The 13,341-nt window shown below is 36.1% G+C and overlaps 1 protein-coding gene across 1 annotated transcript in view; it reads right to left on the reverse strand.

Moving 5' to 3' along the window:
• CEP128 (centrosomal protein 128) overlaps nucleotides 1-12,790 on the reverse strand; it is a 142,144-nt gene extending 129,354 nt beyond the window's left edge. Inside the window, exons 1-6 of the mRNA XM_086613474.1 lie at nucleotides 12,630-12,790; nucleotides 11,175-11,261; nucleotides 7,524-7,650; nucleotides 6,591-6,712; nucleotides 3,695-3,786; nucleotides 2,902-2,974 (exon numbers count right to left, since the gene is read on the reverse strand). Coding sequence (XP_086469600.1) covers nucleotides 2,902-2,974; nucleotides 3,695-3,786; nucleotides 6,591-6,712; nucleotides 7,524-7,650; nucleotides 11,175-11,261; nucleotides 12,630-12,776 — 648 coding nt within the window. The 5' untranslated portion in view covers nucleotides 12,777-12,790. The remainder of the gene's footprint in view (nucleotides 1-2,901; nucleotides 2,975-3,694; nucleotides 3,787-6,590; nucleotides 6,713-7,523; nucleotides 7,651-11,174; nucleotides 11,262-12,629) is intronic.
• Nucleotides 12,791-13,341: the final 551 nt, after the last annotated feature.

The following is a 13,341-nucleotide window of genomic DNA, read 5'->3' on the forward strand; positions in this document are numbered from 1 at the left end:
TCATCCTGTCAAATTAGCAAGATTTCAAGTTGACAATTTATTGCCAAAAATCCTACAATAGAATATGAATACAAGGATGGCAATGTTGGAGGTGATAAACAAACACTCCAAAGCAAAGTGATAAATGCACTAAGGACAAAAGTTCCTGGGCAACTTTGTATAAGGAAGTTGTGAGTACTTCCTCCTACTCAACTCACTTCCACAAATGAGAAATCAATTCTCAATCAAATAATCAATTCATTACAAGAATTCCTAAACCCAGACAGGTACTAAAGGATCTCAAAAATCTACAATAACAGATCATAGTTTCTACACACACTCTAATCTCATGCTTTGCTATGCTGACCTTTAGAGTTGTTTTTATTCTTAACGTCCATACTCAATTCCCCTCTTTCGCATTTACCTCATCTCACCTGTTCTGCCAGTCTCACCAGTGCAACAGTAGATCATTAGGCTCTGAATAAGAGCAAAGGATCCACACGTAGCATCAGTATCACAGGTAAAGCAGCTGTGCAGAACGTTGCTACCACTAGGCTTTTTCAGTGGTATGGAACTGCCTGGATACAGTGAGTGATTAAGCATGTCAGAATTCTTCAGCCTAAAGAGAAAGGAAACCCTCTGAAAAGCCTTTTAAGAAACTGAACAACCTCTTCCAATGAAAATTAGGGATGAAAAAGCAGTTAGAATAAAAAAACAACAAATATACAACAACAACAACAACAAAGTCAACAACAAAAAAAAAATCAAACACACCAATCAAAACATAACGAACACCACAAAAGTGGCAGCTCAAATCAATATGTAATCTGAAGAACTCCTTGCTATAGGACGAGTAAAATAATAAAGAAAGGCAGGTTATAACAAAGACTGGACAAGTTCCAGAAAAGGGACAAATCCAGAGAGGGATTACTAAGTACAGAATGCGCAGAGATCAATTCCAGATCAAAAAGCTCCCAAGTCACAAGTGATTAGATTAGTACTTTGCAGAATTACAATTAGATGTCTTTCTAATCTAACATTTTTCACTAAACATCCACTTTTTGACCATTCATCATACATGGCTAGATCTTTCCTAACTACATATTTCTTCTGCAAATTGAATCCCAGCAATTTTTTTAACCTTGCAAGGAAGTCTTTGAATGAGTGGCCTTTTTTATCTTCCTCCCTCCTCTTTCCATCTTCTCTGCATTTTGCCAGTGTTCTGCCTAAAGATAATAAGCAGCAATGAGCAGAATATTCCAGCAGAAACCTTACTAGTCTTACTCATGAAAACTATCTCACTGCAGTATTCGTGTCTTCACTAAAAGAATATCATTAAACACTTCAGCTTTCAGAGCTTTATCAGACAATAATGTTCTCTCCCAGCTAAGAGACTTATTCTTCTGGTATTCCCCTTACCATTAATAAACTACAGAAGGCTTCCTTGTTACACTTCACATTTCATTTTTTGCTTCTCTCAGGTCAAAAGTTGTAACATTCAATTTCAAGTGCTGAAATCCTACTATAGGAGGTCACAAAGAGCTAGCTATTTCTTTCATTAATGAAAAAACAGTAGCTGCCAGCATTCCAGAGGATTGAGGAGGAAGGTTTGTTTCTCTCATTCAAAGGCATTGAACAGTTGTGTAGCCAGCTGTAGCAGCTATTTTCTTGAGAACCGTCTTGGTTAAAACTTACTGAGTTTGCTAATTTCCTGGTACATGAAAGAGCAAGAAAATAAGTATACTGAGAAGGCCACAACAAAACCAAAAAAACCAATCAAACACATAGTTTTGCAAGTATCAAGAATTCTTCATCAGATAGCCTGGTAGAATGAAATAAGTTTATCAAGAGAAAGCAGAGCTAACATTCTAACAAAGACAGCCTGTTATATTTTTCTAGGAAGGCTGACAAGGCAAGTTTTCCTCCACTGATGAATTCTATCATACCAAGCATATAACTGGTACTGATAGACTATAGTCTCCTGAATTGCTGTCCAACTTCATCTAGAGTCAGGAACTTAAACAAGTACAATTATTAAGTCTGGTGGTGCCAACAAGTGGTCTGTGCCAACAATGTTGTTATCAGTGACAAACACATCACTAAAACTCTTGACAGGGCATTTAGTACCAACTCATGCAATTTTAGGGCAAGATGAATCACCTATGGGAAAATAAGGACACATAACACTTGCTCTGAAAAGTCAGCATTGCTGCTGATACCACATTAATACTTACATAAAGCATACACTCAAGTCTTATGCGTCGAGAACTACCTACAGGCTTTACACTTCCTAACTACTGGGGAGATTCTCAACTTCTCTTGTTACTACAGCAATACGCTGTTTGGCTTCTATCTCAATAGCAGATTTATTTCATATTTAAGGGATACAGACTGCAGTTGGGCCCCTCCCAGCACATACAGGAGGCAAGAAAGAAGAGACTACCATGGCTTTTCTGCCTCCTTTATTACATTTGTCACAAAGCCTTCAGAGATGAGTGCAGACCAAAGAGACGTCTCCCATTACGCTGCACAGATGATAAGGATTGAAAAGGACATAGAAAGAGGAAACAATATTATTCATCATCATAACATGAGAAACCTTGTATGTTTCAAAGGTATCTTCAACAAGTATGATAGCATTCAAATCAATGTTCAAAGTTAAAAAACAGCTTTGTCCAAGACCACGAATTTTGAAGCAGAAAAATTCACTACATACACACTTGTAAAACACTCGCTTTTACTTTAAACGAGTATCTGAAATACAAAACTTGTTTTGCTGATTTCATTATGGAAGGGTAACATTATAACAACCTATAGTAGCCTAGATAAGGCCATGTTCAAATATATGTATTGATTAAACTAGAAGGCCACACTGTTTAGAACACTAAATATAAATCATCTTTTCATGTTAGTCACACTCACCGTCTCTTGTCTTTGGGACTCAGTGAGTTTTTCAGACAATTCTTCTAGAGTCTTTCTTAATGCCGCATCAGTCCTTCATAGAAAAATGTAGGTAAGATAATATTCTACAGTGCAAAAACTATCACAAAAACTGTAATAATTTTAAGCAGCAACAATCTCCTGGATTTTTATGCTACTTCCATTTGTTCTATAGCCTCTAAGTTCCTGGCATAATTTGAGACCAGCCTCAAGTGGAAAATTGATGTTAAAAAGCATTTCCATTCCTCAAGTGAAGATAACAGTATCTAGTTTGAAAGGTTAGGTATCAGGTCAACAAGTACAGCATTATGAACACATCTACACATTTCTTTGGAACAGTACTAGCTCCTACTAGGAATTAGCAGACTAATTCCTGTTACTGCTATTAGACAAAGCATCATATGTTGAGACAGTATGGCCTGCATGAGAGCTTGCTCTCAAGAGACTCCAGTAGCAAGAACAAGTAAGGAGCAGAGTTGTAATAAAAAATTCCCAAGTCCTTGTTGTTTTGTCTGTTTAAAAAAAAGGAGGTGAAAAGCCACATATACTATACAAATCGGAATTGATGGGTGTTACTTACATTTGTAAGCACTGCAAAAGATGACACGGAACAAGCAGTTCATAATACTGCTTTCATCTACGTGTTGTGCAATTCCCCACTCTTCCCAAAATTATTTTTTTAAATACAAAAGAACAAAGGAGTTTAAGAATTATTGAAAAGCATAACGATTATTTTCTACGCTATTCTTCACAAGGAGTTGTATTCTGTTTATACCGATTTCTTCTTGAAAGTTCCCGACTGATGTCATCTCCTAGGCGAACTTGTTCACTACTGAGATCTCGAAGAGACTGGTGGAAAGAATGCAGCTGTAAATTAAAGTACACAAATTAAGCCAAGGCTTAGAAACACTTTTTACTGTGATATTCCAAAAATACATACACACATATATATACATACATATACACACACACACTTTTTAAAACAAAGCAGATAAAAATAACCTACAAAATTCCGTAAATTGCAGATGTGCCTGGATGAGGGCATAAGGTTTGCCTGCTTCTATTTCAATCAACCCTTCACAATGCTTGCTCATTGAATTCTAATTTTCAGTACATTATTTGCTAAACTACGTTTCCCAACTATGTTTCTTTTCTGTGGTTCAGAGCTTGGTCATTTCAGTTACCTGATATTGCACCTTCTTTTTAACCTAATGCAAAGCCAGTTGAAAGATCTGAACAGGTGAAGTCAGGAGACACACATTTCCTGTTAATAAATGCTAGTATAAGTGAAATAAAGTTCTACCCAGTTATATATATTACTATAAAAAGACAGCATATGAAATTGGAAGTGATCAAGCAGAACACTGATTTATTCAGGAATTACCAAAGCACTGAGGAAAGGTATTTTACTTTGCCCGAGACTTTACATACTCTACTAGCATGTTTTTTTCAGAGCTTGAAAAAAAAATTTTAAAAAATCCACATCTATTTTCCTCTGTAAAACCTTTCATTTCCCCCATTCAGCAGGCACCTAATTTATAGTCAAAGTTTTTAAGGTAGCAAATAAAAAAATAAAAAAAAAAAAGGGTCATCCATACTTCATGGAATAAAAAGTGACAGTTAACCCATCCTAATCCAACCTACTGCTGTCAACAGCTCAGTGGCCAGGACCATCATCATGAAAAACCCTGGTTTATAATATCCCCTTATTCTACACCCAAGACTTAAACCTGGATCTTCCACAGCTCAGCTGACTGCCCTCAACATTCAGACACAAGCACTACCATCTGTCCTTGGTAACTAACCAGAAATTTCAACCTGACCCACGAGACTTTTAAAAACAGCATATTTTCAGAATGTATCAGCCTAAGGAGGAGACTCAAATGTGTTAAAAGCCCATTCAGCTGGAAAACTACCTTAGCTAGAAGCAGTCAGAATGGGAAAAAGGGACTGTGGTTACAGAAAGAAGAAAGACACAGCTTTATATAAGCAGTACTGCTTTATCTCTGCCTCAATTTCTACGTATGGTCATGATCAGTGACCACTTCTATTTCATCATTCCTCAAAGCACTACACTCTTCTCACAAAACAGTTAATGATTGAGTAAAGTCGTATTCACCCACTGAAAAGTAAGAATAAGGAATAAACCAGCAGTTATCATCAAAACAGGAAAAAAGCTATTTCCTTATATAGTTACTTAATATAAACTAGGAATTTTGTATGCATTGCAGGAACTCCCTCGAATAAAATCTCTAAGATATTTATAGAATATTTAGAAGTAGTCTAAAACAGTTCTAAGCTTTTTGGAAGCTTAGGAGGAAAGATTTCCATGCAACATTATTTCCTTCCAAGAATTATGTTCCACACAAACCTTGGGGAAGGAAGGAACAGGGAGAGAAGTAAATTGAAAGGACAATGAAACAGGGTTAAATAGAAGTCTAGGAATTTCTGTATCATAGAATGGTTAGAGTTGGAAGGGACCTCAAAGATCATCTAGTTCCAAACCTCCTGCCATGGGCAGGGAAACCTTCCACTACACCAGGTTGCCCAAAGCCTCATCCAACCTGGCCTTGAACACTTCCAGGGATGGGGCACCTACAACTTCTCTGGACAACCTGTTCCACTGCCTCACCACCCTCTGAGTGAAAAATTTCTTCCTTATATCTAATCAAAATCTAGCCTCTTTCAGTTTAAAGTCATTGCCCCTTGTCATATTACTACACACCCTTGTAAAAAGTCCCTCTCCAGCTTTTCTGTAGGCCCTCTTTAAGTATACTCGGACTTCCCAAAAAGTCAACTGAGAGAATTGTGGTTAAGTTAAAATGAATTATTTGGAAGTTGAGACTGGTTTAATAAAGTCAACATGAACACCTTACAACCAGCTGCTTTAGTATTAGTCACAATACATTTCTCCTGGACGAATTAGTACACACAGAGGGATTCACTCAAGCAGGTCTAGCCACTCTGTCTGAAAGAGCAAAAACAGGCACTGAAATCTCCTCTCTAACTGTAGGATATAGAAAGCCTATAGTCTTATCCATTAAAGCAATTAATTTATTTTTTCTGAAGAGTCTGCAAGTAGATACAAGTTGAGGGGTACGAAAATTACCAGTGCCATACACATCCTCTCCTCCTCACATCATATGCCTGAAGTACGGGTCAGATTATCCCACGCACAGGTCAGACCTAGCATTAAGACGGAGAACTAGCTGGCTAAAAAAAAAAAAAAAAAAAAATCCATCTAAGCTACACTGAAGTAAACAGCAAAAGCACTAAGATGCTGTGCCTTTAACTAAAGCAGAACAATTCCCTTTATAGCCACACTGGATTTCAGCATGTAAGTGAACATTAATCACATATTTGGAGACTATTTTTCTCTCTCATACGTGGCCTAAAAAGTACAGAGATTATGTTCATACATTCCTTTTGATATCAGTACTGCCTGCACCTTTTTCCTCTACAATGATAGATTTGCATGAAACTTCATGACGTTGACAGACACAAGAGGTGACTGCCTAATGAAGAATGGCATGTAAAACACTGAAAGCACACTTCATAGCTGAAACGTTCTCAGCTGCATCATCAGAATAACCTCGTTTGATGTAAAAGCAAAGAGCCTGGTGACCACATATTGCCTATTTGGGGAAGCAACTCCCATTAGCGTTCTGTACCTGGTCCAAATTATCAGCCTCGTTGACAAATCGAACACTTGCAGATCTAGACCTTCGATGTTTATTGCCTTGTGAGTCTCCATAATCCCTGAGAGGAGAAGTAGGCAGGAAGTGGCGGGTCCCTTCAAGAGATAAGAGACAAAAAAAAAAAAGTAGGAAGACAAAAGCTCATATTCATTTTGCTTCACAAAAAACATGTGTTTCATCTTGCCACTATCCTTACAGGCCACATTACATATAAAACAACTACTAAAGTTACATAAAATTCACAAGTATACTTCTTGTTTAGTTCTTACCAGGATTATTCTTCAATTTAAATATTTCTGGAATAAACATACGTGATGGGTAAGAAAGAAGTTTCCTTTGTTCCTCCAAGAAATAGGTAGGTTTTTTCCTCAAATTTTATTCGATCAAGCAACAGCTTTTCCTCCACCTTGATCTATTATAGCTTCAAACTACAGTACTACTTTTCTGTAGTTTATCCATTGGTTCCGTTTTTTCTTTTCCACTGAGCCTTACATAATTTCATCCACACATCTATAATCTTATACATTTAAAATTTAACTTTCCGTTTCACTGTGATGCAAGCTTCAGAAGCTGCAATATCTTTTGGATTTAACTTGAACTTGTACATACCTACAACTCACACAGTGGCCAAGGAATTTTCTCTACTGAAAGAATCAAATGTTTCATTTAGATCGCTTGGGATATCAGCAGTAAAGACTACGTAACAGAAAGCTATAGGAATTTACCAAATGAACAACTGCATAACTTAAGGAAGGTCTCCCTAATTTCTAAACTGAATTTCTTTGAAGCAATCAATGATGACTTTTCATGCCACTATCTTCACACATTTTTCTTCTTAATTTCCTTTTTCCATACAACAGCTATATAACATAATTTAAGCATATTTTAGCACTTTAAGTATTTTACCTGATGCTCCTTCTCCATCCAGATCACTAGGGTATAAGCTTGAGAGTGAAGCACTTCTCATTCCAGAGTTTCGGGTTAATCGTTGGCTCCTTAACTGACCTATAGACTGTTCCAGTGTTTCTTTTAACTGCAGAGAAATTACAATGTATTGAAATATGAGTAAAAAAAACATATAAAATATTATTTTCAAAAAAAGTCATTAAAAGAATCAAAACTATTTTAAGACAAATAAAGCTATGAATTAATAACAGCTTTTCTTCACAATCTTGTATGTCATATTTCTATAACTACAGCAAAACATATTTCCAACACTGGCAGCTTCAAATATCAAGTTCCTTAAAACAGTGGTGCAACACACAGAAAAACTCAAAAGAAAAGTATGTCTCCTACAATCACATAAGACCTATTTGCCAGCAATGCTCAGTAACAGCCCAGTAAAACCCAGAAACTAACTTCAAAGAATTTTTTTTTATTGGAATTTTTCTACCAGTCCTACCTGGAATCAATTTGACATACTGCTATCAAATTTCACTAAGCAGCTTTACATCAAGCCCTACTTTTAGGAGTTACACTTCCAGAAAAAGGCAACCATTCCCAACTTAAGAGCTCAGAACTAACTACATTCCTAAATAAATTTCTCATTTTTCAAAGTTACATCTTATTTTCTAAGATTACATTTGCTAACTTTGGTTCTTAGACACATTTCTATTTGACAATCCACAAAACATCAATTTCTAAAAGGCTCACCTTTCCTCTCCCTAACAGAAGCTTCTACATAATGGTTAAATTGCTGTTTTATTCTTGCAGAATTACACATGCTGTGTTAGATCTTTCTCTGGATATGCTTTTTTTTATGATTTTTTTTTTTCCCCAAAGCATAAAACACTACTTTGAAAAGAACCTAAAAAAGCATTGAAAGATTTAAAGTATTATATTTTCACTATATGGTATTATTAAAACAGCTTCATTATCACTAAGGAGCTGTCAAAGCAAAAGTCTTACAGATTTTCTAATGCTTTCTCAAAAAGATATAGGCTACTTGAGGGAAAAAAGATACAACAATGCCTGTACGTAACGAAAGCTCACTTTTGTATTTAAAAAGTTAAAACTTAAAAAGAAATCACGAAAATGCCAAGGATCAAAGAAAGAACAGCAATAACTCAATTTTCACATCTAACTTGACTCTGTGAAAGACTTATCTTGCATCTTTAATAGGGCAATAAAAACTCTGATTTAAGGTACAGGTGCCCAGTTTGCACACTTTAGCTTTACAGCACTCATTTTCATCCTTTCTACACAAAACCAGACAGCTGCATTTTTATTATTTTTTTTAAACAACAAACCATGACAGTGTGCAGAATTAACAACTTTACTCTTCAGCCTGTTTCTTTAGAACAGAACAATGGCCAAAAAATTGTTTAAAAATTTTGATTTATAATTTACATTATCAACATCATTATATTATAAGGTATTTCTCTTAAAAAACAACTTAATTATCAAAACAATGAACAGAGGATAGTGACAGTAGAACAGAGATATTAAAAAAAATCAAATAGAATGTCTTTAATATTCACCAATCCAAATCCTGTTTCTCAATGTCTCATCTACAAATTGTTTAAGCCTCACCAAAACAGTGCCTAACATTTTGGTCCTTTCCCATTTCTTCTTTCTTTTTCTTTTTTTTAGTTTATTTAAAGAGAGAAACAGCAATGCCATCAGAAAAAAATAAAATTAGGAAAAAAAACACCTGATTTCTCTCAAAGGCTAATTACTTCTAAACCTCTCCAAAACCCCACATGGGGGGGGGGGGGGGAACACTCCAACATTCCTCCCTCTCTCCCTCTCTCTCCTTCATCTCCACCCCAAAGAGCGGAAGGGAACCTTTTCTCTACTATTGTTTTCCTCCAGGGTCATAACAAAATCAGACCAACATTGAAGTCAGCAGGAGAGTAACATGGCTCTGGAACGGAGCACGTATGGAGAGTACAATGTTCCCACCAGTAGACAATCAACCACAGCAACAATGAGATAAAGTTCTGAGTGGCAAATCTTCCTGACCCTGTAAGTTACGTAGCAAGTTTTACATTGATTCACAGGCAGACACTGGGCACCTCAAAGTGGGGTAGTGAGACTAACTTATAAATTAGAATGGAAAACAGCTCCTCAGCAGCCCAACAGTCACCAATTCATAAATGCAAATATACTATACAACAGTCTGAAGAAAATCTTTTTTAAGGAAAAGATCACAAAGAATTCAAGAGTCAGATATTGCAATATTCAGCATAAGCGACAGAACCTAAACACTTATCCCATTTTGAGCAAAATATTCTTAGATACACAATCTTGTCTAATATAGTAGAAACACTATCCAATCATCATCGCGGAAAAAAAACAACGCATCACTATTCAAATGAGAAATTTATTCAAGTTTGTTGGATATTTATTATAGAAGAAAAACAGATTCACTGCTTCCTGATCCCAGCTGCTTCTTCCCCCATACCAAATACATACAACATTATTCTATGCAAGCGGAAACTTCTGCTTCAGAAAGGGAACAGGAACTCAGAGAAACACACTATCTTTACCCATAAGACTGATTTTACTCTATTAGTTAAAGCTCAAGCAGGAGATGGTTGGAGTCTCTAGACTTTTCTTCCACTTGAGCCGCAATCAAAAGCCACCTAGCATGACTGAGAATAATGGATATTAAGTCAAAATTAAATTTGAGTGATGACTTATTCACCTTGATGTTTCCTAATAAAAAAAGAAATCTTCCCAGAACAACGATGTTGAACTACATTTAGTACCAGCATTTGTTAAAAACAACCTTAAATGGTTCCAATGCCCACAAGAAATTGTACAAATTCAATACCTAAGCAGAGCTTATAAAGACACAAACAGCACTCAAACAGAAGAAAACAAACTATGAGACAATATAATATCCCAAATTACTTCCATGCAGAGCTTGTGTGTACTGATTCAGAAGGAAAGCTGTCTGAAGAAAACAAGCCACCCTTTCTACATATTGGCTTTTTCTCTCTTCCTCTCTACCCTCACACGCAAAATACTCCTACATCTCCTCATTATCTGTTTCAAGGCAGCACCTGCTGCAGCTTATTTGTAACCAAGTTACAACCAGCACTAATTTGTTTTACTTTTTCTGTCTAGACACCTGTTTTCAAAACCGTAGGAGCTTGATATTTCTGGGAATTTCATCCCTTCTGCAATTTAGAGAAAGCTGGTCAACAGATTCAGAAGCAGTTGTAGAATGACAGGAAAAAACTTACATCAGTATGATTACAATCTCATTCCCTTCTGTAATTTAGCTTTTATCTTATCACTTATTCGTGCAAAAGAAACATGTTCCCTAATACTGTATTTCAGCTCTGCACCCTGTACTTGGCATAGAATCATTACATAACAGTCTATTTGGTACTTATAAACGAGAAAATTAATGACGCTACAAAACCTTCCATTACACCACATATTACTATAGTTTGATTGAGATAGTTTAAATACATACGAAAAGTTTCTGCTTACATCTACTTAACTCTTGATATATTCTATCTATTACTCCCAAGCTTTCAGCTATGAATAAATGCTGTTAACAGAACAGATTTAAGAAGTTAAGATAAACTGAAAGTTGCTCACAGTTGCTATTGCTTCGGTTTGTTCCTTGTTGCATTCTCTGTATTGTTCTAGTAAACGGTCAACATGTCTTAGATTTCTGTTGGTATCCTTAAAAAAACGTTTGAGGAAGAAAAGTCAAAACAGAAACCTCCTCTAATCAAACATTCCTGTTGTCTTTATTATTCTTGGTTTATAAGAGTAAACGGATAACACAAGTGCTTTCAAGTAACCAGAATCTGAAGATGTACAGAACAGCTAATGGGAAGGAAAAAAGAAAACAAACCCACACAAAAAAGCCACACACTATCATTTACAGTACAACAGTAAGGCCTCAGATTCAAATAAAAAGTTTTATAAATTTCAAGCACTCTGCAGAAAAACCTTTTAATCCAAAGATCTTAACATTCCTGCTTGTAAAACAGAATTAACTGGGAAATAACAAATTTTTGAAGATTAACACATTAGGTAAGGCCTCTGCACAAGCACTCTCTGACCAGATGGCAGATCTGCTGAAAAGCAGTCAACAAAAAGCAAATAGCTTAAAACCAGAATTTTACAAGAGCAGTTTGAAAGAGGTTAGACAGAAACAGGACGATATCAGAGTCCCTTTTAAAAAATAGTCAGATTACATTCTTATTAATTCATCTCTTTTCTAGCTTGATGATTATTTTCCAGCTAAGAAGTTTTGAAGTTTAAATTCCGCATTCTGTATAGATTTTTCTCTTCTCATATATTAAAAAGAAAAAAATATTGCTGGCCAAACAATACTTTAATGTAAGTGACAATACATAATCCCACCTACTCCAGGTATTCAGAACTGTCAGCTAGAGAAGAATGGGAATAATTTCTTAAGCAAGAAATGGTGTCAAGATAACTAAATGTCTCCTACCACTTGCAAAACAGATTCAGAGATTTCATCTACTGCCTCCACTGAAGAAGCAGGAATTAGGTGAATACTTTTTCCTGCTCAGGTATGGATCTCTTACAAGTTAACAAATAATGCTTCTCACTGTGGCATTCCACATCTAGAAAATATTTGAATTGTAAGCTCTATCATAAAGTAAATATGTAGGCAGTCAATTCCCTTACCAGCAAATAGGAGATTTTATATAGTACAAGACAACAAAGATGGGGCTGGAGCTTTCTGATACAAGATTTAACGCCTCTTGTGAGAATCTGACAAAGTTTATTTGGCATTATTCAGTTTGCTAACTTTATAAACAGTATTACCAAACACGTCATTGTTTCTAACATTCTAGTACTGCCTGAAATACTTGCTGTATAGAAGTGTAACACGCCACATACTTTCCACTCACAGGTAACATGACCAATTTCAAAAAATCTTTTTGGTTTGCACAGAAAGCAATGTTTCCCATTAGTACAGTATTTTCCACAACATTCAGAAATGAATATTTGACCCTACATTACAGAAACGCAGACTCTATAAATGCTTTAAAACCATATCTTAGAAACAACCTGTAAAGTGCTTGCTAAAGTATGGATCTTCTCTGTAACTTCTTCAGCACCATAGTTCCAAGCTCTGTTGTGGGATGCTCTCAAAGGTGGCCGCCTTCCTATTCGACCCCTAAGAAAGTTGTCTGAATCACTGGATGAATCTGCCATTAGTACCTTGAAACCTAGGCAGGAAAACCAGAAAAAGCAATGAATGTTAAATCCTGATTGTAACCGAACAGTCTGACTTGCACAATATTCCCAAAGCAACTTCATAGACTCAGACTAATTTACATTAGCCTTTCTGGTTCAGGTCAGCAGGATATACCTTTGCAGCAGATCTTCCAACTGCTCCTCACTTATCACGTTTGTTCACTAAACCAAACGATGCACTCTCATTACTTCTAAGCGTTCAGTACTCTGGATAAGACCATAGCCCAAAGCAAATTCTTCCCTCTAAACATACAGTGGAGACATCAAGATCTTATCAATTGTTCTGGTCTGCAGAACCATTCCCCTTTGCCTCAAGCTACTTGCTAAGCTATATTCAGTTTGGCCAGGGCCTACTAAACCAAATCACCCCAAGCAACTAACTGTCTGAAGCAAGTCTAAGAATCAGTATCTTCAAGACTTAAGGAGAATTGGGTATACTACGGAAGAAGGCAAATGCAGGATCTTAAAAAGAAGCGAAAGGAAAGACAACTGGCCAATAAGTTATAGACTGAAAAATTTAATC

Source organism: Tauraco erythrolophus, chromosome 6 (genome assembly GCF_009769465.1).
Source record: "Tauraco erythrolophus isolate bTauEry1 chromosome 6, bTauEry1.pri, whole genome shotgun sequence".
NCBI lineage: Eukaryota > Metazoa > Chordata > Aves > Musophagiformes > Musophagidae > Tauraco > Tauraco erythrolophus.